Below are 24617 nucleotides of genomic sequence, written 5' to 3'. Positions count from 1 at the left end.
AGCCCTTGGAGGGCCAGCCTTCCTATCGTAGAAGAGGCGAGCTGAGGAGTTCCAGGTTCCATAGTTACACAGCTCGCTGTGGGTGGGAGCCTCAGAAGGGGACTCATGAGGATGGCAGCAGGTGGTGGGATGACAGTAAATGCACCTTCCTTCCTTTAATAAGCTGCGTTTGAGTGTCTGTGATTGTGACACAAGAAAATGAGTAGCACACAATTTTCTACTTCATTTAACCTACTGTTTTCTCTCTCCATCTTTCAGTTTCTCCCATTCTTCTCTCATCTTTTCACATAGTAAGGTGGTTCACAGAGTCACTATACTATACTACAGCATGGATTAGGACATGTAAAAACAGAATTAGTCCATGGAAGACTGTACTCCATGTCAGATGACTACATCAAAAGAACTGAATTATGTTAATACTCATTATTTGGTTTACATCACATATACACTTGCCAGAAATTCATAAACATCGTACACTACACTATTTTTTTTTTCAAATATCTTCTCTTGGATTTAGAATCTTGGGGTTTAGTATAAACCTCTTTATTACAAAAGGAGAATCTCATAAATTGCATCCTTTCAATGGTGGTACAAAAATTACTTATTTCCACATACATCTATGTTTCTCCCTTGGTCTCTCTAAACTTACCCCAAATATAACCTTCTTCTCTATTCCAGACCATTTGTACTAGGTTTTAAGTCTTTGCAAATAATCAAAGGGAAACACCTATATTATTTATTGAGTCACCTGAATAGGAGGAAGAGAGAAACATTCTAATGTATCTACTCAGTCTTTTCAATAGACTTGACCTCTCTATTGAGCACAGAATTGCTTCCAAACTATTCTCACAATTCTCAGGATCTTTATATCTTTATGTGAACTTAACCTAAGCAATTCTCCCACTTGTCCTCCCAACACACATGCAGGAAAAAAAAATCTCCTGAAAGGTGTGCTAAGAATTCCACTGTCTCCCATCAGCCTCGACTTTTACTCTGGCAGCCACCACCAGCATTCTAATTTGACATCAATGCTTCCAAATTGCGAAAGGCAGCTTTTAAGTTTCGGGTGACCATTCTTGCCTCCAGGCTTAACAAAATTCATGGAAATTGTTACAAAAGCTGCCAAACTTTAAAAGGTGGGTGAGGAGATGAAAAAATGAATCAGAATTGTTTGAGGCTGACTGAGGTCAGATGACTGATAATGAGACTGACGTTTTTTCCCATTTACGTGGACAAAATAACCATGTTATGATAAAAAGTGGTATTGAAGATTCTTGGTATGTTCAGCTCCAGAAAATTGGGCCACATCTTCTCCTAATAGCTCTTAATAAGTATGGTGTAGTTAGGACCCCTGAGAATGAGTACTCCACTGGGCTTTTATTTCTCTACCACACCAATGATTCTGTGAGCTTTTCTGCAATTTAGAAGGAATCCCCAGCACACAGCAATAACTACCAGACAACAGCAAGTCCTGCGAGACCCACATTTGGGCATCATTTGACAAGCTGGAGAAGGAGGTGGTGGAGGAGATGGATTAATGCAAAAGCAAGGAAGTAGAGCACCTTTTTCATCAGAGTCTGGAATAAATGAGAAGAGGATGAAGTAAAAGATTTTGAGGTATGAAGGATGGCAACTGAGGGAGCGTCCATTGAGTATCATGATAGGATAGAGGATTATGAGGCAGTTGGGAAATGAGGGCAGAGGAAAAGGCTTGGAGAGCTGCTGTGTGAAATCTGATGAGTCAAGAAGAGATAAACACACAGACTGTGGAGAAGCAGTGGAGATGTATTTTAGATCAGTTCTCTTGAGAGTATATTAGACCTAGACAGAAACTTATACTTTTTAAAAGCAGTTTGACAACCTGGAAGTAGAAGTAGAGAGCTTGTTCAGTGGAGGCCACCTTTATCCGAGGAGATGACAAAAACTTGCAGTGGCTCAAGATGCAAGATATTCCAGGGTAGAAGCAAGTTCCCTGTGGACATGCATAAGGGCAGATGAAGGTTTGAGGGAAGGTTGAAGGAGGTTCTCTTTAAGAACAAAGGGCAGCTTCTGGGCACTTTGTGGGATAGAGATAGAACGTCAGATGATTGTGGTCAGAAAGGTAGAGTTTTGGGAAGTGGACTTGGCCCAGTGGTTAGGGCGTCCGCCTACCACATGGGAAGCCCGCAGTTCAAACCCCAGGCCTCCTGGACCTGTGTGGAGCTGGCCCACATGCAGTGCTGATGCGCTCAAGGAGTGCCCTGCCACGCATGGGTGTCCCCCACATAGGGGAGCCCCACACAAAAGGAGTGCGCCCTGTAAGGAGAGCCGCCCAGCTCGAAAGAAAGTACAGCCTGCCCAAGAAAGGTGCCGCACACATGGAGAGCTGACACAACAAGATGGCACAACAAAAAGAAACACAGATTCCTGATGCCTCTGATAAGGATAGAAGCGGTCGCAGAAGAACACAATGAATGGACACAGAAAGCAGACAACTGGGGGGGGAGGGGAGAGGAGAGAAATAAATAAAAACAACCCCCCCCCTCATATTCCCTAAAAAAAAGAAAGGTAGAGTTTCACAGATGGAGACCATGGTGCGGTGCACTGAAGCAGTTGCTAATGAAGATGACATCTACACTGGTGATTAGATACAGGGAGATGTATATGAAGGTTACTAGAATAAACATGGGCAAAGGAACCACAATATAAGTGGTGATTTTGAGTTTGAGAAGATGATGAGGGAAGAAAATGGGTGGAAAGAAAGGCCATAAGGCAGGTCATGCCAGAATGTGGATAGGTTGAGGTCTGTGCTAAGGAATTAAATGGGCAATGAGCAACAGAAAAAAGATCATGCCCATTAAATAGAATGTGACTCCAGAAGTGGTTATGGGAGATGAGAAATTTGGAACTTGTTCTCTTGGCCTTGTGGTTAGTCTTCACTGCAAGAGTTGTGAGGTTCATTAGCCATATGAGATCTAAGCCCCCTTTCGATTTAGAGGTGGAGTGGACATCACCATCCCAGGGTCCTCAGTATGGAGGAATAAAATATGGATTAGAGTGGACATACTGGCATTCTATTATAGAACTATGGTAACTCTAGCAGTGGAAGAAATTGTGTCATTGATGTGGAGACAGAGGCCATGGGAGTTGCTGAGGGCAGGGAGAGGGAAGAAGAGGTGTGATATGGGGGCGTTTTCGGGACTTGGAGTTGTCCTGAATGATATTGCAGGGACAGAGGCAGGACATTATATATCCTGCCATAACCCACTGAATGTACTGGGGGAGAGTGTAAACTACAATGTAAACTATAATCCATGTTGTGTAGCAGTGCTCCAGAATGTATTCATCAAATGCAATGAATGTGCCACACTGATGAAAAAGGAGTGGGGGTGGGGTGGGGAGTGGGTATATGGGAAACTCTTATATTTTTTTATGTACCATTTTTGGTGATCTATGTATCTTTAAGAAAAAGACCAAAAAGAGTTGTGAGGTATATTAGTCAGCCAAAGAGGTGCCGATGCAAAATACCAGGAACTGGTTGGTTTTTAAAAGGGTATTTATATGGAGTAGGACCTTACAGAAAGCAGGCCATAAAGCATAATTTACTTCCCTCACTGAAATTGTTTTTTCCCTTGTTGGAGCAAGATGGCTGCTGACACCTGTGAGGGTTCAGGTTTCCTGGGTTCCTCTGGGCTCAGCTTCTCTAGTTCCTCCGCAAGGGCAGCTGTAGACTATGAGCCTCTCTAGACTTTGCCTTTCTCCACAAGGGCAGCTGTAGACTATCAGGTAAATGGCTCTGAATCTCTACCTGGGGTTTCTGCTGTGTCTCAGGAGCTGTCTTTATGCCTCTGTGTTTTTCTCCTGGCTCAGGTCCTCTCTTCCTGGGTCTTGCTTCTCTTTCCTCTGTGAGCTTACTTCCTGGGGCTCCAGCTTAAGACTTCAGCATCAAACTCCAACATCAAAAACTCAATTCTGTCCTTTGCCATGCCTTTTATCTGTGAGTCCCTACCCCTTGGTAGGTGGGGACTCAATGCCTAATGATGTGGCCCAATCAGAGCCCTAATCATAACTTAATCATGCCCAGGTACAGACCAGATTACAAACATAACCTAATATCTATTTTTGGAATTCATAACCATATCATATCATGTACCAAATGGTACATGAGGGACGTAGTGTTACCTGGAAAACTCAGTGGCAGTTAATGTCAGCAGGTCAAGGAAAGCAGGAGGAGATAATTTGAGGACCAAGGAAAGTTTGCTCTTATTAGAATTAAAATTTCCCAACAGGTTTGGGAAAGTGTTGAGGATAATAATTTCTAGCCTTGGCTGCACAATAGAACAGCTTGCAGAGAATTAAAAGACCCCAAAACCCAGGTCAATTAGAATCTCTGGGGGTGGGACCCTCGTGTGAATCTTTTCTAAACCACCCCAAGGGATTGCTCTGTGCGGTAAGAGTGAGAGCTGCTGATTGGGGAAGAGTATAAGACACAAGTGGGGTGGGCCTAAAGAAGGAAGGGTTACTTGGGAAGGGGGAGGCAAAAGATATTTACAGATAACAGGGAGAAGAAAAGCAGATAGGTAAGAGAGAGACCAGAGGGGAACATTAGCAGGCAGATTGCCAGGAAGACAGAATTTAGGTCATGAAGTGCCTTTTTGAGTTAATCAGCCCCAGGTTTCCAATTCAAATGTGGATGTGTGGCAATATTGGCGTGACTGAACTAATTGTTTCTTCATATGCTAGATAGACCATTTATCTATAAGTAGAATTTTGGTATTTCTGGATTATTAAAAGGCCATGAGGTGCAAGAATGCCTCATCCATTATTCATTTTTGTTTCAGACTAAGTGCTGGATCTCCAGATGCAGAGAATTTATAAATGTCTATTTGGAAGGTGTTGACCATGCTACAAACTGTTCTTGGGTTGTTTTTCCTGCTTTAAGCCTATTCATCGGTCTTTCTCGGTATTGACAATTTGTATCTTTTTTCCACTAAGTAAAAAATCAAAATTATTGCTAAACTATTAACTTTTTGTATGGATTTGTGTGTGTCTTTTGGGAAGGGAGGTAAAGGATGACTTTATTTAAGAACCATGTAGGTGAATAGCAATTATTCATATTAAACACTACAAACATTATATAAGTCTTCAACTGTGTGTGTTTCACAATGACTTTTGGAATTGTTAAAAAGATTTGTCTTAATCAGACCCATAGCTCCACCATAGATACAGTTTTCCCTAAGAATTTAAAGCTTAGAATGCTTTCTATCCTAATAAGTGCCTTAGCAGGATCACATTTGCGGGAAATATAAAGCAAATATCCTTAAGCTGTATGCTACACCTGTGTGTTCATAGCATTTATTCAACATTGGAAAACCCTGCAGGCTCCACCAGCAAAACATACTGAGCAACTGGCCACATCTCATGTTGCCATTCTTGTCCCCTCTCATCTATTCTTTTGAGGCCTGCTTCCCAGTGGACCCAATTTGCAACACTCTGTTTTCATGACACAGAACTACTTCTGGATGGAAGCTCCACAAGGAAACACTGACACTAGAAACATTTTTTTCCCTTGACTACTGTAGCTGTTTGATATTATTCATGAATTCCAAAAAGAGATATAGATTATTTTTGTAAACTGGTCTGTTCCTCTGGGCATGATACCCTTTGATTGATTTAAATTAAAAGGTTTTACACTTATATGATGAAATCAGGTTTCATCCAACCATGTCAAAAGGGCATGTAGGGTTGAATCCCTGCCCCCTTGGTGGGCTATATAAACAGGCGCTCAATCAAGGAGACAGAAGCAGATATACAGAGGAAGAGAGACAGTTCCGTAGATACAGCAGAGAGATGAGCCATTCGCCTGATATTTCGCAACTCTGAGAAAGCCCTGGAAAGAGAGATGAGCCCTCCAGCCTACAGCGGAGATCGAAGGAGCTGGTACCATGGAATTTTAAGAGAAAAGAGGAAGGCTGAATCCTCGCAGACATCGCTTGCCATCTTGCTTCAACATGTGGCAAATAACTTTGGGTAAGAAACCAACCTTGAGTTGGACTCTTTAAGACCTTGTAACTGCAAGCTTCTACCCCAGATAAATGCCCTTTATAAAGCCAACTGATTTCTAGTACTTGCATCAGCACCTCTTTGGCTGACTAATACAACTAACTCGACACAATTTTCTCCTGCATCTCCTCACACATCCTTCTAGAGCAACTTTGTTGGCTGCCCTGCCCCTCTCCTGCAAAGGCAGGGATCCTCTTGGTCCTTATACTCTGAAGTGTTGTTCTTCAAGCAACACAGCTGAGAGTGGAGAGCCTGGACTGTAGCTTGCTTTCTCCACTTAATAGCTGTGTGACGTTGAGCAACTTACACTTTCTGTGCCTTGGATTGCCCATATGTAAAATGGAGACAATAGTGTCTTAAAGTGCAGTTATGAAGATTAAATGATTTTATGTGACTGATTCAGAATCTTTCCCTGCATGGAAGAAGCTCTCAGCAATGGTCATTATTTTTCTTATCATTTTCTCCTTCCACCCTCTCTTGGTTTTCTCCCTGATCACTGTGGATGACAAATATCCCCATGATATAGTTGTTTCCTGAAAACTAGCAGGATCTGCTCTCTGTTCTGAAAGCCACATCCGTATTTCTAAATGTCCTGTGGGCATCTTTGTTAAGATGTCAATTCCTATTTCTAACTCAGTATTCCAAAAGAAAAGGCATCATACACACAAACAAGCCAAAGCTACTGCCCCCTGAGTGTGCTATTGTTATTTAGATGCCGAACCATGAATTTCTGCCTGCACGTTCTGTCAGTATGACCAGGTCCTTTAAAGTTACACATGCAGGATCTTTCATATCTGCCCAGCCCTCTGTCATCATGCCAATCAACCCACCTTCTCCGTTAACTTGACTTTCTTTTTCCATCGAAATCAGGCTAATCTTCCTAAAGTGTATCTACAGTCATGTTTTTCTGCTGTTTAAATTTCTCCAGTGGCTCTCTATTAACCCAATAAAATAATCTCAACTTCTCTCTCTGGCAGTCAAGGTTCATCACAATAAAACTCCTACCTATCACTTTAGGCATCGAACCTGTATTTACTGTTCCCTTCTGTGTTCCCTCATGCTGTTCCCTTCACATAGAACTGGGGTATTTTTTTTTCATTATTGCTGGTCAAAATCCTTCCTCCCTTTAGTGCCAATCTCAAACGTTAGCTCCTTTTCAGATTTCCTCAAAACAGTATAATACTTCCCTCTCTTGAACTTCCATCGAGTTTTCCATCTCATGTATGGAAATTATCACACTCTGACATGTCTCATAGTCTTTGGCGTGCCTCTTTCATTCCTCCTTCTAGATCATAAGCTCTTCAAAGGTACTCACTGTATCCCTTAACGCTTCAAATGGGATAAAATGAACAGCAATCATAGCACCAGGAATTAAGCTCATTTATTCTGCAAAGCAGCAGCCTGTTGTCAAATACTAACCCTCTCCCTCACAGCCCTCATAAAAAGAATGGGAAAGCATATAAATGAAGTAGCACACCAGAGGAACATAGAGTTTGAGCAATTACGCCAATTCCTTTTACAGGAAGAACACAGCTGAGATAAACATGGAAGCAGATTATTTACCTTCCTTGAATTTTGCTGCCAAATTCTTCCACTTCTAAATTTTTCATTAAAAGAAATCAAGGAAGGTAAACAAAAGTGGCCCTTGGGATGGACTAGCATCAAGGAAACAGCCCATATATCAGTGTGGCCTCAGAAATATGTCGATTCAAACAAAACCACACAAAACTGCATCTTGTGGAGCCAAACACATGTGTTCTTGTGCTGGGGTGCAGGCACGCATACACATCACCTCTACTGGGGCTGCTGCCACGTCAAAACTTTGCTTCAAGGTGAAGGTGAAGAGGGAGGGTCAGGCAGAAGCCGCTTACCTGGAGGGCATCCTGGGTGTCGTCGAGACAGTAGACTCTGACACTGTATTCTAGAGAGGAGCAGCAAAGAGGGCCGAAGATGGCGAGCTTGAGGCGCTTGGCGGCTGCTTTGGTGGTGGACTGCCCCACCAGGGTGTAGGTGCTGAGGTTCTCGGTGAGGATGTGGCAGGCCTCTGGGTCCAGCTGAATGTAGCAGGGGGTTGTGAAGTTTTCCTCTCCAACCACCACCACATCCTGAGGAACAAGAGGGAAAGGTCCGTGGCTAAGCCACCAGGCATGCCTGCCAGCACTGTGGGAGGTGCGGTCAGCAAAGCCACAGAAGCAGGGGCTCCGACCAAAGCTTGCTTGGGACTGGGAAAACTGAACTGAGACATAAACTGCTCTGGCCTCCCAGGAACAGAGCAGGATCTCTTCTCCTAAGTTTGAATTAAAATTTTCTTGCCTTTTTTTTCTTTCTTAGGCTTTATTATATGTCTATTTCCATTCTTAATTCTCTCCCTTTCTTCTCTTGTTTTTAATTTTCACTAATGGTATTTTTCATTTAGATGCCTTTTATTTAACATTTTCTGATCTTCTGAGAGTCGACATTACTGGAATCTAAATAAAAATCCAAAAAAAGTTAATTATGTCTCTAACTTCAGTGTACCTGAGTTTATCTGCTTCTCAGAAATTGTTTTATTTTCTAAATATCTTTTTTTAATTTAAAAAGTCTTATTTAAATATATATATATATATAATTTTAATTTCTTAATTTTTCCCTAAAAAGTTATACATGTAGAAAATTTTCAAAGAAATTTTGGTATTATGCAATATTATTCTACTATCTCTTTTTCTCTAACACTCACCTGCTAATTACTTCCTAAAGCAATATACTGCTTTTCTTAAATAAAATTGGCTGCTAAACTCTAAGGAAAGCATGATATGGGAAATTCAATGCATAAGACACTTTTCTTTTCCATTTTTCATTTACATCATTAAACATTACATCATTTTAGACTTTGATGATTTTAACCAAGTTACATATTCGATCATGTTTTAATTTATCCAAATGTCTCAGGTCACCCTAGAAATAATTGGAAAGACCACATATAGAATAACAAACCAAGAGTCCCAATTTTAAACACCTCCCAGGGTAGCCAGGTAGCAATAATGTGTGAAGCGAGTAGGCAGAATACAACAAGGAACGGTGGTGACTGTGGCTAAAGAGATGCAAGCCTGTCTAAGGAGCCCAATCTCTGCTCAGCTTCAGCTTCTGCAGTTCAGGCCCAGTGTGGATAGATCCCTGAATATTTCAGGAAAAACTGGAAGGTCAATTTTATGTGAAATCTTTTCATTAATTCAAATTTGAAAGAAAATATCATGCAGGCAAATGAAAACACACATGTGGGAATGAAGTAGCCTCTGCATTAGGTTATCTCTACAGAAGCAGGAACTCTATCTGTTTTGTTTCCCACTGATTCCAGGACTCTACTCATAGGGAATGTATCCCTGGCTCATAGTGAGTGCTCAATAGCCATTTGTTGAAAAAAGAGAATGCAAGTCTCTTAATAAGTTCAGTCCTCGGGGCTGGAAAAGATATGAAAGAAGTAGCCACCTCAGGCAGTTATTTATTAGATAGACCAAGAAACATTATCTGAACTATAGAATGAGCTATGTTCTCACGGCATCAGTGAAATAATTTCTTCAACCAAACCTATACCTGGAGAGGAAGCTCAAAGTGCAAAGGAAAAAGAGAGAAAGAATCTCTGTGCTGCCAGATTTATTCCAGTCCAAAAGAACACCTAGAAAGAAGCTGCCTTGTTACAAAATCAGCAGAAGGGCAATGCCTCAGACATCAACTTGTGAGTGCATGTTACAGAAAGCCTCCTAGATGGGGCTGGGAATAATTATGGTCCTTGTCCCCAACACTCAAAAGTATAAGGATGTTTTCATAAGTCTTCTTCTACTCACCTCAGGTCTTTCCCTTTATTTTATTGTTGTTGTTGTTAGTCACACCCAGGAATGGTTGGGGCTATTAGGGTTTGGAGCGGAGAATCATGTAAACAATTTAGAATCATTTTAGATTAAGACTTTGGGATGTTTTCCAGATAAATCATTTATCTTAAAGGAATTTAAGTTAGATCTGGTTAAGTCTGGTGTTTGCTCAATGTCATGTGCATCCCTTGACTCCACTCCTGGACTTCAGGTCCTCTGGCAGACAGCAATCGCCCCACATGGCCAAGAGTAGAACATGTCTATGGAGAGGCAATTCCTGTTAATTCCAGTGCCCTGCTATTATTTTTCCCATAACATATTCTATTTTTCCTAAAATACTAGGGGTGTACGTCATCATATAAATTTTTCTAACAATTCCTTTCCTGAGAAAGAATTCCTAGAATAATCTAAAATTTTAATCTTTTATTTCCCATTTAAAAAACAGACACTTTTTATTCAAGGGATGATAAAGGAAATATTCCAGTGTTTTTTGTTTTTTAGATATTAGATTTTAGAATCTTCATGGTAAATATACCAAATGCTTTTGCAGTTATCTTTAGATGCTAAGTGAAGGGTTCTGCTGTAAATGGAATGCCAAGACGCAAATTCCTTTCTTCATTCTAGCGGCCCTTAGGAGGCACACCCTTTCTGCTTTCCCATACTACATTTAGAAGAATTCAATCCTATGTACGTATCTGCAAACGTCTAACGTTTTCTGACCTAGAGGCAACATTCCTCGACACACAATTAAAACAAAAAAAAACAGAGTTTCCGTTCCCAAAAATAGTATGTATATTCCACAAAGGAACTTGTTCAAAGACTCTTAAGTGCATTTTCCATATTAGTTGGTTAATGGTTTATTCCCATTTTCTTTGTGTCTTGGTCAGAAGATAAAGCATTCAGAAACTGAAGTCTCTTTCCCCATCTCACCTCCACCTCTCTCTCTAATTTAGAGTGTGAACTAAAATTCCATCCTTTTTTTTTTTTTACTTTCAATGTTAAGGACTTCCCATCATGGGAATGCTTATCTTCAGGGATTGCCCATACATTTCATCTTTATAACAACAGAAACTCACCTCCCACTGCCCCTGTGCTGCCTGATTCTTGAGCTGTATCTTCCAGTCCTCAGTACTGGGGTCTGCACAGTGATGCATGGTGAGAATGACGGGGCGGGTCAGCAGGGCTCCTGGAGGCCCACAGCTCACCACGGGGGTCAGGAGCGTCTGACTGTCTTCCATGGGTGGCCTGACAGGAGAGAAGAGAAATGCATCAGAGTTGTTTCCATCGCATTTGGGGACTCTGAACTCTTTGGGATCTTAGATCTAAAGTTGTACAAAGAGTTCAAACGCTTTCCTCTTAGAGATTTTTTTTGTGGGGTAAGGGCAAGTGAGGCAGAATTAAATGGGAAGACATGCTCTTTCTCCTAAGACTTTGATCTTGCAAGATTTGAGGGCTTTATGATAAGAATGAGCTTTCCAGCATCTCTTTGATCCCCTTACCTCAGCCATAGGTCTACCTCCGAATTCATGTAGAGATACTTGTAGGACGAATTGAGATGGAACAGAGTCCTTGTGAGGTTATATAATCATCTTTTCTGATAATACTTGCCATTGGTCTCACAGTGTTTTAAATATTTTCAAGTTTCTAGGACCTAACTGACAAACACTTCCAAAAAAAAAATCATCTCAGAATGAGGACACCCTAGAGCTAAATTGCATCCCAATGACTTTCAGGAATCATGCAGGCTAGTACAGAAAACTCATTCTTTTAAATCTGACCAGACTTGTGTTTCTATAGCAATTTAAAATGTTTCCTTCCTACTTCTATACTACATACTCAAGAGACTCTGAGCAGGAAGAACCTCAAAATCCAAATTCTTTATTTTCATGTTTTTCATTTTAAAGTTGCTTTAAATACTTTTCCTAACAAGAGTGTAATTAACAAGGAAGTGGATAAATTAACCCAATCTATCGTACAGTAAGTTCTAGTGCTGGAATGAAAACCTCTCAACAATACTCAAATACTCTGCCAAAACAGGGTGGCTTAAAACAAAAAAAGATGTAGAAAATTTTAGAGGAGGAAGAGCCCTCGGAAGCCATCTAAAACCCCTTTCACCCAAAGCAGGAATCTCTCTAGAACATGACTGACAGGGGCTTTAAACACAGCTGGAATTGCAGTCCACTGCTACTGAGGGCTCATCTCATTGATTATTAACTCAAATTTACAAAATATTCTTACTTGCAATGAACAAAGTAAGTCTTCCTGAAACTTCTCTTCACATATTCTGGACCTGCTTTTTGTTTTTCTTTGGCATGAGAGCCTTTCAAATATTTGGAGACTGTTACATGTCTCTACAAAATCTTCTTTATTCTACATCACGCATCCTCAATTTTGTAAACTTCAACTAGAAAAACATGGTTTCCGGATCTCTACCTCCATTTCTATTTGATTGTCTCTTGGTGTTTAATGTCCTTCTTAAAGTGGGACATCATGAAATGACTATACTGCCCAAGTAGACAGTACAGGGGGACTGCTATTTTCTTCATTTAGAGTATGTAGTTATATTAATGCCTCACAAAATTGTTGCCTTAGATTATTCTCAATCAAGTAATTATTTATAAATATTATTTAGTATGCTTGAGTTAGATAGGAAGATGGAGATCCTATGGTTAAGCATCTCCTTTTGACATAAGGCAATGAAATCCCAAAGAGGTGAAGTAATTTGTTAATGCTAACCGCGCTAAGTATTGTTAACATGAAAGGCTTTTAAGCTAAGTCTCTGTAGTTCTGTGGTTGTAATGATAGCTTTGAACCTATGCATAGAAATTTATATTTAGCTACTTAATTTCACATTAATAGTTTCAGGGAAAATTTCAGTCTATCTATTTCTGAATGCTGTATCTTTCCTTCCAATACTGGCTATTTTGTCTAGTCTTTCATCCTCCATAAATCGGATATACCTACCATTTATATTCTCATTCCAATCACTGATAACACTGTAACATAAGAATAGGCCAAGGACAGAAACCTTTTCAAGGACATCACTCAAAACCTCTTTCTAGTCTGTCATCAATACTTTGAGCTACTTAGTTAAACCAAATATAAACCCATTAAAATGAACACTGTCCAGTACACATCTTTCCATTTCATTCACAAGGGTATTAAAGGGGACATATCAAATTCCTTTATAATTGCAATGGCTCCTTGAAATGGATTTTTCTTTAGCCTTTATGTATGGCTTATATATCATACTTGCATAATCTAGAAGTTAGTTTATTGTCTATGACCTTTCTTTCATATAACATTCAATGAATGATGATAGTTATTATTATTTTTAATATTGTTGGTAGGTGATTCTTCATGGAGCTCTCAAATTTCTGCATGTTTTGCAAGTCAGACACTGACTGCCCTTGGTTCCAGATTCTCTTTGGTTGTACAGCTACAGAAGATAAAGTCAGCCTCTACCTCTGGAATAAAGGATAGGCAAGCTTACTTACTATTATAAAGATTTAGGTTCCCTAAAACTCAGGGTTCCCTTACTATAATGCACCCACTAAGTATAGATGTCATCTGGCCCTCTTTGCCCTTTTGAAATAGGGGCTCAGGAATCTGTCACAAAAATGATATTCTGGCTAGTGCTACTGCTGTGAGTAATAAACTGTTCTTCATCTCTGACCCAGGAGACTTATGTCATCAATTAGCACCAATGAAACTGTGGCAGGCTAACTTGTTAGCTCACATCTAAGGTAAAATCTTAGATCTTTCACAGTTGTTGACAATTATTATTATCAATTATAGGGACTCAATTTAATTTGGCATGTTTTTCCCTTAATAAACCGTTGTTATCACTGCTTTTTCTTTTATTCTAAAATTTCTTCAGGACCTCACCTTTTCTTTTTTCATCTTTTCTTTTCTCTGTGTTCTTTTCTTTTTTTCACCATTTTAGAAAATTAAGTTAATTTTTACCGACTTTCAGTCTTTTACTATCTTCTTCACTCTGAATAATATCAGTTTCCTCCATTAAATCTAATGTTATTGGGAAACGGACTTGGCCCAGTGGTTAGGGCGTCTGTCTACCACATGGGAGGTCTGCGGTTCAAACCCCGGGCCTCCTTGACCTGTGTGGAGCTGGCCCATGCACAGTGCTGATGCACGCAAGGAGTGCCCAGCCACGCAGGGGTGTCCCCCGTGTAGGGGAGCCCCACGCGCAAGGAGTGCGCCCCGTAAGGAGAGCCACCCAGTGTGAAAAGAAAGTGCAGCCTGCCCAGGAATGGTGCCACCCACACTTGCCGTGCTGCTGATGACAGCAGAAGCGGACAAAGAAACAAGACACAGCAAAAAGACACAGAGAACAGACAGCCGGGGAGGGGGGGGGGGGAATTAAATAAATAAATAAATCTTAAAAAAAAAAATAAAGTTATTTAGGTACCTGGAAATGTACTTATATTTGGAGCCATAAGTTTATTAGCACGAGCTTGGGACCTCATCATACCCCTTTTATGCCCTCGTTCTTCATTTCGCTTAACCCAGCTTGTCTTCTCTTAGAACATGAGTGCAGTTTTGTTTTAATTCTGCCATAGTTAATATTATACTATCTGCCCTAAGCAATGGCCTTGTTCTTGCTTGATTCTACTTCTCCTACAATGGGGGGAGAAAAAAAAAGAAAAAGAAAATGCAATAACTGCAGTTTCTGAAGCATTGGTACTCCTACATTTTTAGTTACAAGTGTGCCTTGAGAAGTTAGCATTAAAAACTTCTAAGGAAGAAAACTAAAGTGGAATCCATTTCAAGTGGTCCTTGCAATGTATTTGGGGATTGGAAACATCTGTCTCTCAGTCTGGCGTTAGCAGCCGGTGCTTGAGGCAGGAAGGAGGAGGGGTTCCTCTCATCACTGAGTTGGAACAGAAGGGAGAAGACTCCCTGCTGGGTTAGGGAGCTGTCAGAACTGTGCTCTCCATGCACATCCCTGGCATGCAATATTGATGGGCACCATTCTTGGAGGAAAGAAAGAGGAGTAGTAGGTGTCAAAAGAATTTATTAACCCAGTGAGGTGCAAGAATGTAATGAATAGGGAAGTGGTGAAGTGGAATTCATAAGAGGGAATGAAAACCAAAGAAGAAATAATGATAAGAATCTTTCATGTGTTGCCCAGATGAAGGAAGTTATGATGATATTGGAAACAGTTCCAAAGATACATGGAAGCAGTGACATAGGGAAGGTAAGAAACCTAAAGAGAGAGTATCTAAATTCACATTTCCTTTATTAATATAAAGGGAAGATATTAAAACACATAAAATAAAAGAGTAGGGAATAAATAAAATTCAATATTTTGGAGAAAGGGCGTCACGCCTTTACATCTAAGTTATTCCAACAAAAATTTCATATCATAGAAGATATGAAAATGAATACAGAGCAAAAACTAGCTGCAGAAGCAGGAATTAAATAGAAATTCAGCAATGAACAATAATTATAAATTTAAAGGCCTTTTAAAGTCCAACAAGGATAATATCATGGCAGATTTGGGGTGAATTCTGAGGTCTCTAGGATGAAATTCCAGAGAGAGGGCTATTTTCCAATCCTTTGCTTGTTATTAATGGGGAGAACTTCTACACAAAAGTGCATAATTTACAAACACTTTCATATAAGTAATTTCATTTGCTTTTCACAGTACATCTGTAGGATAGTTAGGGAAAGGATAGTATAGTATAGTATAGTATAGTATAGTATAGTATAGTATAGTATAGTATAGTATAGTATAGTATAGTATAGTATACCTCTTTTTCCAGTTGAGCAAATTGAAATCTAGCAGAGTTAACCCACTTTTCCAAGGAAACAGAACTAGTCATCAACAAAGCTAGATGTTTTTCATTTGTTTTTCATTCCCTCAACAAAGCCTAGTCATATGGTTTCTTTCACACAGTTGTGTACTTTGGTTTTCTTATATGGGTTTAGGGCCTTGATAACTATTTCTGTCTGTTTGCTAGAGCAGGTTCAAAATTCTTTCTTGAGGAGAATCTATCTCTATCCACGTGTGTGGAGGAGAGGCATCCTCTATTAACACATGTCTTTTGGCAGGTCCCTCAGGATGACAATCCCACCCTAGGCTTAGCTGCCTTTTAAAGCATACAGCTTCACACACAACTGGCAACTTAAAACACTTGCACTCTAGATACCTGGCAGGGAATATCTCACTTACTTGTTATCAAAAACTCAGTGGAGTAAAATACCACCATTTCCCTGGACAGGCCAATATCTATGCCTAGATTTATCCAGGTCAGATTTAAGCATTGTGACATGGACTGAATTACTGAATCTTTGTGTAATTATTTTACTAAATTTGGCTGTAAACCACCTCGAACCTTACATCATCTACCTACATTACACAACAATAAAAGAACTAGCCATCTCAAACTTGTGTTTTTAATTTTTTAAATTTTATTTTAAGGATGCCGTTCATTATACTAACGAAAGATGCAATTGAGCTTCTTCTGGATGTGTTTTTTTCTTCATGGACACATGGATCTGTAACTTAAAAGCCTCCTTTCTTGAAAGCTTTGCAATAATAAATTCATGATGGATTTCCAGGAAGTGTACTGGAAATTACGTTGAACATTTTTATTCTAACTGTTTATCTGAATTTATCTTGTCTTTTCCAGTCTTATTTTCCCCATTTTGTCATCTTCTTCTCATTTATTTATTTTACAGTTTTTGCTTCCATCGAAAAGAATATGTTCTCATAAACAACTTTGAATCATTCTTTTATAAGTATGATTTCAAGAAATAGATACTGTAGAGAACAGTGAGAGAATAAGATTTAAATATACCAACTCTCACCACACCCACACCTTTAGTCTTTTTATAGCTATTCCTTCAAACTGAGGCATGTGAGAATCATGAATGAGAAATGAATTTCTACCTTAAAAAGAGAAATATCACCGAGTTTCACTAAGAATAATATTGTCAACTGCTCTTTTACAAAGTTACAAATAATAACATGTTAAAATAAATGAAAACTTTTCCTATATGAATATGCATATAAAGACATTTTGGCCCTCTTTTATTATATTCAGTTCCTATATATGATAGATTTAATTACCTCACCACCAACTCACCCCTTAGGCCCCTTCTACGGGGGCTTCACCGCCGCCACCACCCAAAGAAAAAATCTGAAAAGACCACCAACATCCTCCAGTTCACAAATTCATGTGACTTTTTTTATGGTTCTGCCTCTTCACATTTTCATTTTAATTACACCTCTGTCACTACCTTCTCCATCTTGAAATTCTCTATCTTTGACTTTTGGGATACCGATTTAACTGTGGTTTGTTCATTTATCCTTCCAATCATTCATTCCTCCATTCGAAATATTTATTGAGGATCCACTATATGTCAAGCACTGTGTAAGGTGCAATTTATTTATCTGACTTAACCTTACATGTCTTTTTCATTCCTCACATCATACTCAAACCTTAAATATTAGTATTTCCCAGCTGCTTCCCTCAGCTGTCTTCTTTCCACCTTTGCATTTTCTTCCTCAGAGGTTCCACTCACTTTTGTGATTTTTGCATCTCCTGCACACGTTCTACTTGCATACATTACAGTAAGGTGAGGTGAACACATCTGAATCTGAACTGGTCCATTTCCCCCTTGAGTGAGTTGCCAATGCTAACCTCTTTCATTGCTTTCACAATTCTTATTTGATCCCTAAATGTATTCTTTGTGACTTTTCCTTGCCTTTGCGTCCATCTAGCCAGTTGTTATTTCCTATCCATTCTGAAATATATTTCATTTTCCGTTGTCCTCATAGACAGAGACCTTGGTCATCCCTTCCTCTGCTCATACCTAGCTTATTTCTATAGTCCAGATAGTCACCAGGCCTTCAGCAAGCCTGATGTTCCTCCTACCGATTCATCCCACATTCTGTACCAGATCAATCTTTAAAAAGCCCTGCTATTATTGTATCACTGGGCTGTTCAGAAAACTTCTGCAGCTCCCTACAGATTACCAAAAAAAAAAAAAAAATTCCTCTTTATCTTTTTATTTGGCATTTCTAAATTGATTTTGTGTTCTTTTGATAAAATTGCCCAGCGAGTGCAGAATACAGAGGAAAGGGAAAATTATCTTTCATATCTTCAATTCAAATTGTTTTTCAATCAGAACTGACAAAGGGCAAAAATTCAGTCTGAGTCAGAGTCATGTTTTAAAAACTGCTATGAGAAACACAGCAAAAAGGCCGACATTAGCACCATTCATCATGGAAATCGTATCCGCAGGGGGAAGCAGAGGTTTTGCAGCCTCTTTGGGAGATCTGTAAAGCAGGAGAGGTAGAAAGCGTGAACGCAGCTTCCTGACTCTGCCCTCCTGGGTAAGAGACGGCTGCGCCCATCTCTGTGGCTCATTTAGGCTCTGCTTATTTGCCATTCGGGACTTTCTCTTTGAGCATATTCAGTAATGATAAGGCCCCTCTTGTCACATTCACTATGCCACATGTAATTAAGTTCACGCCTCCCTTCAGACAATTCAACAGCAGCAGATGACCAGCTGGATACGGCCCAGCTGGAAATACTCTCAGTTTTGGATGAGATAAAGGGACCCAGAGAGAAGGAAAATTAAGACAAATGATAAGATTTTTCCTACAAATGCCTTGAAGTAACGTGCACTCCTCCTGATGTCCTCCAAGTGTCTTCTCCCAAAGACATTCTATGTCATAATGTGTGAAGAGAAAGGACTTCAGGCGATCAATAGGAAAAATCTATGTTTAAGAACGCCCTATACGAAGGCAGAGGCTAGGTTTATATACTGGTGTGTTGGCAGCGGGATGGCATGGTAGAAAGCAAAGCAGCTTTGGGGTTAAATGACCCTGGGTTTGAGTTCTGTCTCCCTCAGTGATTAGCTGTGAAACCTAGAGCAATGCGGCTGAATTTGTCTGAGCCTTAGTTTTTCATCTTTAAAGCGGAACCAATCATACTTTGCAGAGTTGTGGTGAGGATTCTATGAAATTAAAAGTGTACAGAGCAAACCATAGCTATCCTTTATATTGCTATTATATAGTCTAGCACATTCTTGTCATCATGTTTTTTCTAACGAAAACACATCTAGTGTACCACAGAATATTAGCAGAGAGGACATTTTCACTTATTTGAGACAGTTATCTTGTGTTGTGTTTCACAGTTTCCTCCTGCATATTTTTTTCCTTTTGAGATCTTGAGGTTTCTCTGGCCTCATTCTTATAAACAGAATCAAATTCTGATGGAAAATATGAGCCCATGGGCACCTCACTGCTTCTCAGCATACAGCACAAGCCAGGAACTATTTCTGTTTAAACAAAATGTTCATGTTGACAAAGGCCTTGACAGATGGACATACTCAATGCTAACCTTGACTCTGGAAAAGATAAAGGAACAAAATAATAAAACAAAGGTAACTTGCAGTTTGCTAGTGTTCATGTCTCTTAATGCAAAGGATCCATGAATGTGGCTTTGCAGAGGAAATGAAAAAAATGAATATTTGATGTGAGTAAATACAAGCCTTTCAGTGATTTTCTGTTGTTCAGATTTCAGGCATGAATAATACTCAAGGAATTTTATTACTTTCTTATAGTATTTCTGTAGGTGAAAAGACACCACCTGGGGGAAAAAGTTCCAGGTCACACAGATCATAAATACCAATATATCTGCCTGTGAGCATAATAAAAGAGCTTTTTGGCTATGGAAGAACAAAACTAAAAATAGCTGTTTTTCTGAAGATGAGAGAGGAAAGAGACAAGGTCTAATGCATTATAATGATAACCTACTTCTACATTTGTCACTCATGCTTTCTATTCAGTGCTCAGTGCTGAGAAGCCTGATCCTTTCCCCTTGGGACAAACAATGATAATTACATGCTAAGGATCTCCATTTCAATAGCACCTTTTATTTTAAGATCTCAGGGTACTTCAGAAACATTAATCAGTCAGGCCTCTAAAGCTCTATTTAACACATGCACTTCATATGGGAACTAATCAAGAAAGACCATATCTGACTTGTTAGAGGCCAAACAGAAAACTGAATTTGTCTTTCACATTACCCTTGTTATTTTTACTTAAAGTAACTTTGTTTTTGGGATTATGACATGATAAGCAGAGCCTTTTGATGAAATTTAGTTTTAATCAAACTTATACCCATTTTGAAAGGCCTAAGTATGGAATTGATAAGGATTAATCAAAGGAAGGAGGTTGACAACACTTAAGTTAAAAAAGAGCCACCAAAGGAAGAATCTGTGAGGAGGAGTAAAATGCTAGACTGGGAGGTGGGAGGGAGTGGGGGGCCAGGGGTTAAACGAGTGCCCAATTCTTTGTGACCTTTAACCCTATAATGGGAACAGGCTGGATTCCTGCATCAGGCCACATGAAGCGATGTCCTGTGCCTGCTCACCATGTCTCTCTGGACAATATATGGATCACATTTCTGGCCTTTTTTTTTTTTTTTCTGTGAATATGGCCTCATGTGCACATGAGAAAGGATCCCTGGTCTCCTGCCCATGTTCGAGATCTGCAAATGTATCTGGAGCTTCAAAGAGAAAGAGAAATGAAAATTGACCTCCACAGGGAGAAAATGTATGGGGGAAGCAAGGCACTCAAGAAAAATATATTGGGTTTATTCTTTCTGTTGTACAATTTTCCTCCAAGTCAGACACAGATAAAGTAAAGTGCATCAGAAAAAGCATATTTACCTCATATTTTCTTTCCTGTGTACAGTCACATACATTTCGTAGACTCTCCCTTGGGGAATGGCCCCAGCGGGAATCAGCAAGCTTACTCCTGAATAGAGAAAAGCAGTCACATAAGACCTATGAATCAGAATAAAGAAACTTCCAGAGAATGCCTTTGCAGCACATAAAGAGGGAATGAGATTTTGTGACCATGTCACCATAGCTGCTTCTTTTTCTCCAAATGCATATGAATATTCATAGTTACCCTACTTGTCTTTCTTACTGACCTTGTAACCATAGCTTCCTCTGAACTCTCATAGAATTACCTAAAGAAATGATGTAGTTTGTAAAATTCTTGTTTTATTTAAAGAATAGGCAGATGGTTCCACTGTTGTTTTCCTTGTAAAACAGAGGAAAACCAACAACTGCTCTTAAAATTGCAAACAGCTGTAACGATGCATCTTAAAAAAAAAATGCCCACACGATTAAAAGCCAGGGAAATGCTAACTAAAGCAGTATCAAACACATTTATTTCTGAAATATCTGGTTAGCACCAAAGTTTAGTCCAAAATGGAATAGTAATTGGTGAAGAAATTGCTTCCTCATACATAACTCTGGAGAGTGAACAACTGTTAGTTTTAGTAACACCAAGTCAAAGCATTTCTCCTTAGTTGCTGAAGGGTGCCATTTTGTAGGGCTATTGGATTAAGCTGTGTTCCAAGCTAACTGCGCCTAAAGCTGTGTTTCTCAAACTCTACCTTACATCAGAATCACCTAAGGGCTTATTAAGATCACTGGACTCTATCTCAAGAATTTCTGATTAACAAGGTCTGGGGAGGGGGGCAGAGAATTTGTAGTTGTAACAAGTTGCCAGTTGTAACAAGATGCCAATGATAGTGGTTTGGGAGTTATGCTATAAGAACCACTGACCACCATTGCAGCAGCATCACTGAGAGTGACTTGGGATGGGCAGCACTCCAAAGATGTTTGGCTTCATCATTGTATTCCAATTAAGTTCAGTTTAATTCAGATCCATAAAAACTCATGGAAAGCAAACAAACAAACAGAAAACTCACTGCATCATTTCTGAGCCTTGCACAGTGTTTGGAACTGATGTTAATAACGAGATAAAAGATAAGTGATCTTGTCTTTGAGTAGCTTATAATTTAATTAATAAGAAAACTGAGTAAACCAAATGAGCATTGGACAGTAAGAAAACTTGCCTGACCATGTTGGAAAGTCTAAAGAATAAAGAACGGAGAGTTGAGGAGGAGGAATTATTCCAAAGTCTTTGCATAAATGAATGAAATGTTGATCATTACATTCTTGAGAAGAGAATTAACGTGAGAGAAGTGGTGTTGTGGGAAGTGTAATTATCACCAGTGTGCACAATGGTTTGTTAAGAGCAAAGAGTAGAAGCAGGAAAACCATATCTGATGCTACCAAGCCCCAGTATTTTTGTTTTTAAAGGGGACAGCTGTGTATTTCATGTTTGTTATGAGGATGAAATAGAATTATGTATGCAAAGTAGCAAGAATAAGGCCTGTCACCTATTAGGTGGCTATTATTGCTTTTTCGAATGAAATAGTGTATATAAATCACTATTGCCTAGTATATAGCAAGTATATAAAACAAATTAGTTCCCTCCCTCCCACTTAAGAAGTCTTGATAATAATTCACAAAAGAAAAAGTGACAGGTATAGAAATGAAAAGGAAAGGCAGAATCCAATAAATATCCTGGGGAAAAAAACTGTCTCTGGTACAACTGTAATAGTTATGCAATTAACAAATGGTAGAGTATATTTTGATCTATCTGTTTGATGAACTCTTACAAAGATACTTAAACATCTTGTAAAGATCATACAATATCATGAGAATTAATGAGGCAGTGGTAAAAATATATTTTACGTAAAACGTGACCTCAACTATATAAAATGTATGGAAATAAACAGGAAAATGATTTTCCATTAAATATCTCAATTTTAGTAAAAGATACTTCTAAAAGTATGGGGTGAAAGATTGCCAAGGCATTGAAACGGAGGACTAAATAAAAGGAAAGATGGGTCAAAGACAACTTCATATTCAGGCTGGAAGACCAACTGTTCTGTAATTACTTGGCTTTACATATATTATTTTTAAATTTTTTATTTATTTTGTTTTGTTTTTAAAGAAGCTTAGATTATATACATGTTACATTTTACATATATTATTTTATTATGCTATGTGAAGACTTTGGGTCAAATTACTTCTCATTACTGAAATGACAAAATATTCACAATCTTGTCCAAAAGAGTTAAGGAAGCTTTATGGAGATCATTATCCCTCTTATGACCATTGGTTCCAAACCCATTCCTACTCCTGATTAAAAATAGCAAACTTTAAAATCAAACATTATTACTCATTAACTTAAGTTCACTCTTTAAGAGATTTCTGAGTCTTATATAGAGTCAGATAAACTAAATAACAAACTGAAAGCTAAATAATACCATGAAAGGACACATAATGAAGTCTGATTTTAGGTAGTTATATCAGAAGTAGGAGTGAATGGCTTGAGGTTGAAGACTTTGTAATAAAGAGTTAATAAATGAAAATTTACTGTCTATTCTGATGTCCCCTAATCATCTAAAAATTAGTATTCTGCAGTGCTTCCCGTAATAAATTGGAACTGAACAAACTGGTGTTTTCTAATTAATTTGTCCTTTTAAAGCATGATGACAACAGTGATAGCTTCTGGCTTGATGTTGCCTTCTGAGGCTCTATTAAAAGAAAGTCAATGACAACTCTAAATTATACTTCAGCAGAAAGTTGTGAGTATAATACTAGAGAACATGGTTTCAGAATTTGTTGGGGGACAATAAATGGTTTTGCTGATTTTGTCTGAAGTAATGTTTGGTTTACATTGAAAGTAGGTTTGGGTTAGAAGCCTACATTTAACTTTTCAGGCTTAATGAAAACAAAATAACAACAACAAAAGATTGTGGTACAAAAATATGTTTTCAAGCTGCATCTCGGCAATTTAAACTTTTAGGAATTACCTGAATTGGGAACAATAAGGTGACCCCCAAGGGAGTTGAAGGTGCCAAATGCGGTACAGGATGGGTCTGTCTTCCTTGCTAGACTCTGATTCTTCAGGTTGACAGCTTCATTCTCCAACAAGGATTGGGTCATCTGAGGGGATAGCTTGGATGTAAACTCAGAGAGGTCATCCTGTGGGGTGACTGCACCTGAGGTATTATACACCTTGATTTTCAGGTTAGGCAGTGGATCCAGGATTGGGGAGTTGGTCATTGGGATTTTGTCAGAGACATCATGCAAAGCGTAGACAGGTCCTCGGTACATGGCTGCAGCTGAGGTTAAGTCCGGGGGCACTGCCAGAAGATCTGAGTCAGAAAGAGAAAGGAATTCCATTCAGGCAACCTACATTATTCAGATTCCCCCTGACACTTTTTGAGCAAAAAGCAAGGCAGCTCAGCTAATACTTGGGTTATAGGTACTCTAAGGTTCTGCCAAAAGCCAGGTAATTAAATAAATATATACTTTTTATTATGGGTTACAAATAAATAGCCAAGTTCACTCTATATTTTGCCTTGACATCTATGCATTAATCCTAAGGTATTTAGCTATTTCAACAGATTGAATCTGTAGACAATGGGCCCCACTAGGTGACTATAAGATAATTGTTTCCTTTCTGTATACTAGATGTGGGTTCATCTATAAACCACTGTGTTCACAGCAATATAAGATGTCTTGTCAAACAGCAAAAAAAGGAGACCCAGGAAATCAATGAGTCAATCAATCAGCTGTCTTTTAAAAAGTTCGAGAAGTTAAAGGCAGGATTACAAAAACAATCTATCAAAGAAGAAAAAAAAAGATTTATGTATCTTGTCAATTCCAGTTTGTTATACGAATGGAATTAATACAGTAATGAATAAAACAGACTCAAGTCCCTGCCTTCATGGAGGCTGCATTCTAGCTAAATGGGATGACCTGAATTTCACTGGTTTGGAAGCCATGCAGGGAGACTGCTTACTTGCAAATACA

At 39.0% G+C, this 24617-nt stretch overlaps 1 protein-coding gene across 2 annotated transcripts in view; it reads right to left on the bottom strand.

The window, feature by feature from the left end:
• The window catches only part of UNC5C (unc-5 netrin receptor C), a 406424-nt gene that overhangs the window by 26474 nt on the left and 355333 nt on the right, over positions 1-24617 (bottom strand). For both annotated transcript variants that reach the window (XM_058295247.2, XM_058295243.2), the window contains 4 exons: positions 23612-23956; positions 20598-20685; positions 10964-11132; positions 7914-8147 (listed from right to left, as the gene is read on the bottom strand). In XM_058295247.2, the coding sequence (XP_058151230.1) occupies positions 7914-8147; positions 10964-11132; positions 20598-20685; positions 23612-23956 (836 nt within the window). The remainder of the gene's footprint in view (positions 1-7913; positions 8148-10963; positions 11133-20597; positions 20686-23611; positions 23957-24617) is intronic.

The sequence above is a fragment of the Dasypus novemcinctus genome, chromosome 1 (genome assembly GCF_030445035.2).
Source record: "Dasypus novemcinctus isolate mDasNov1 chromosome 1, mDasNov1.1.hap2, whole genome shotgun sequence".
Lineage (NCBI taxonomy): Eukaryota > Metazoa > Chordata > Mammalia > Cingulata > Dasypodidae > Dasypus > Dasypus novemcinctus.
Note: the sequence above shows the minus strand (reverse complement) of the source record. Positions and strands in the feature narration are given on the sequence as shown.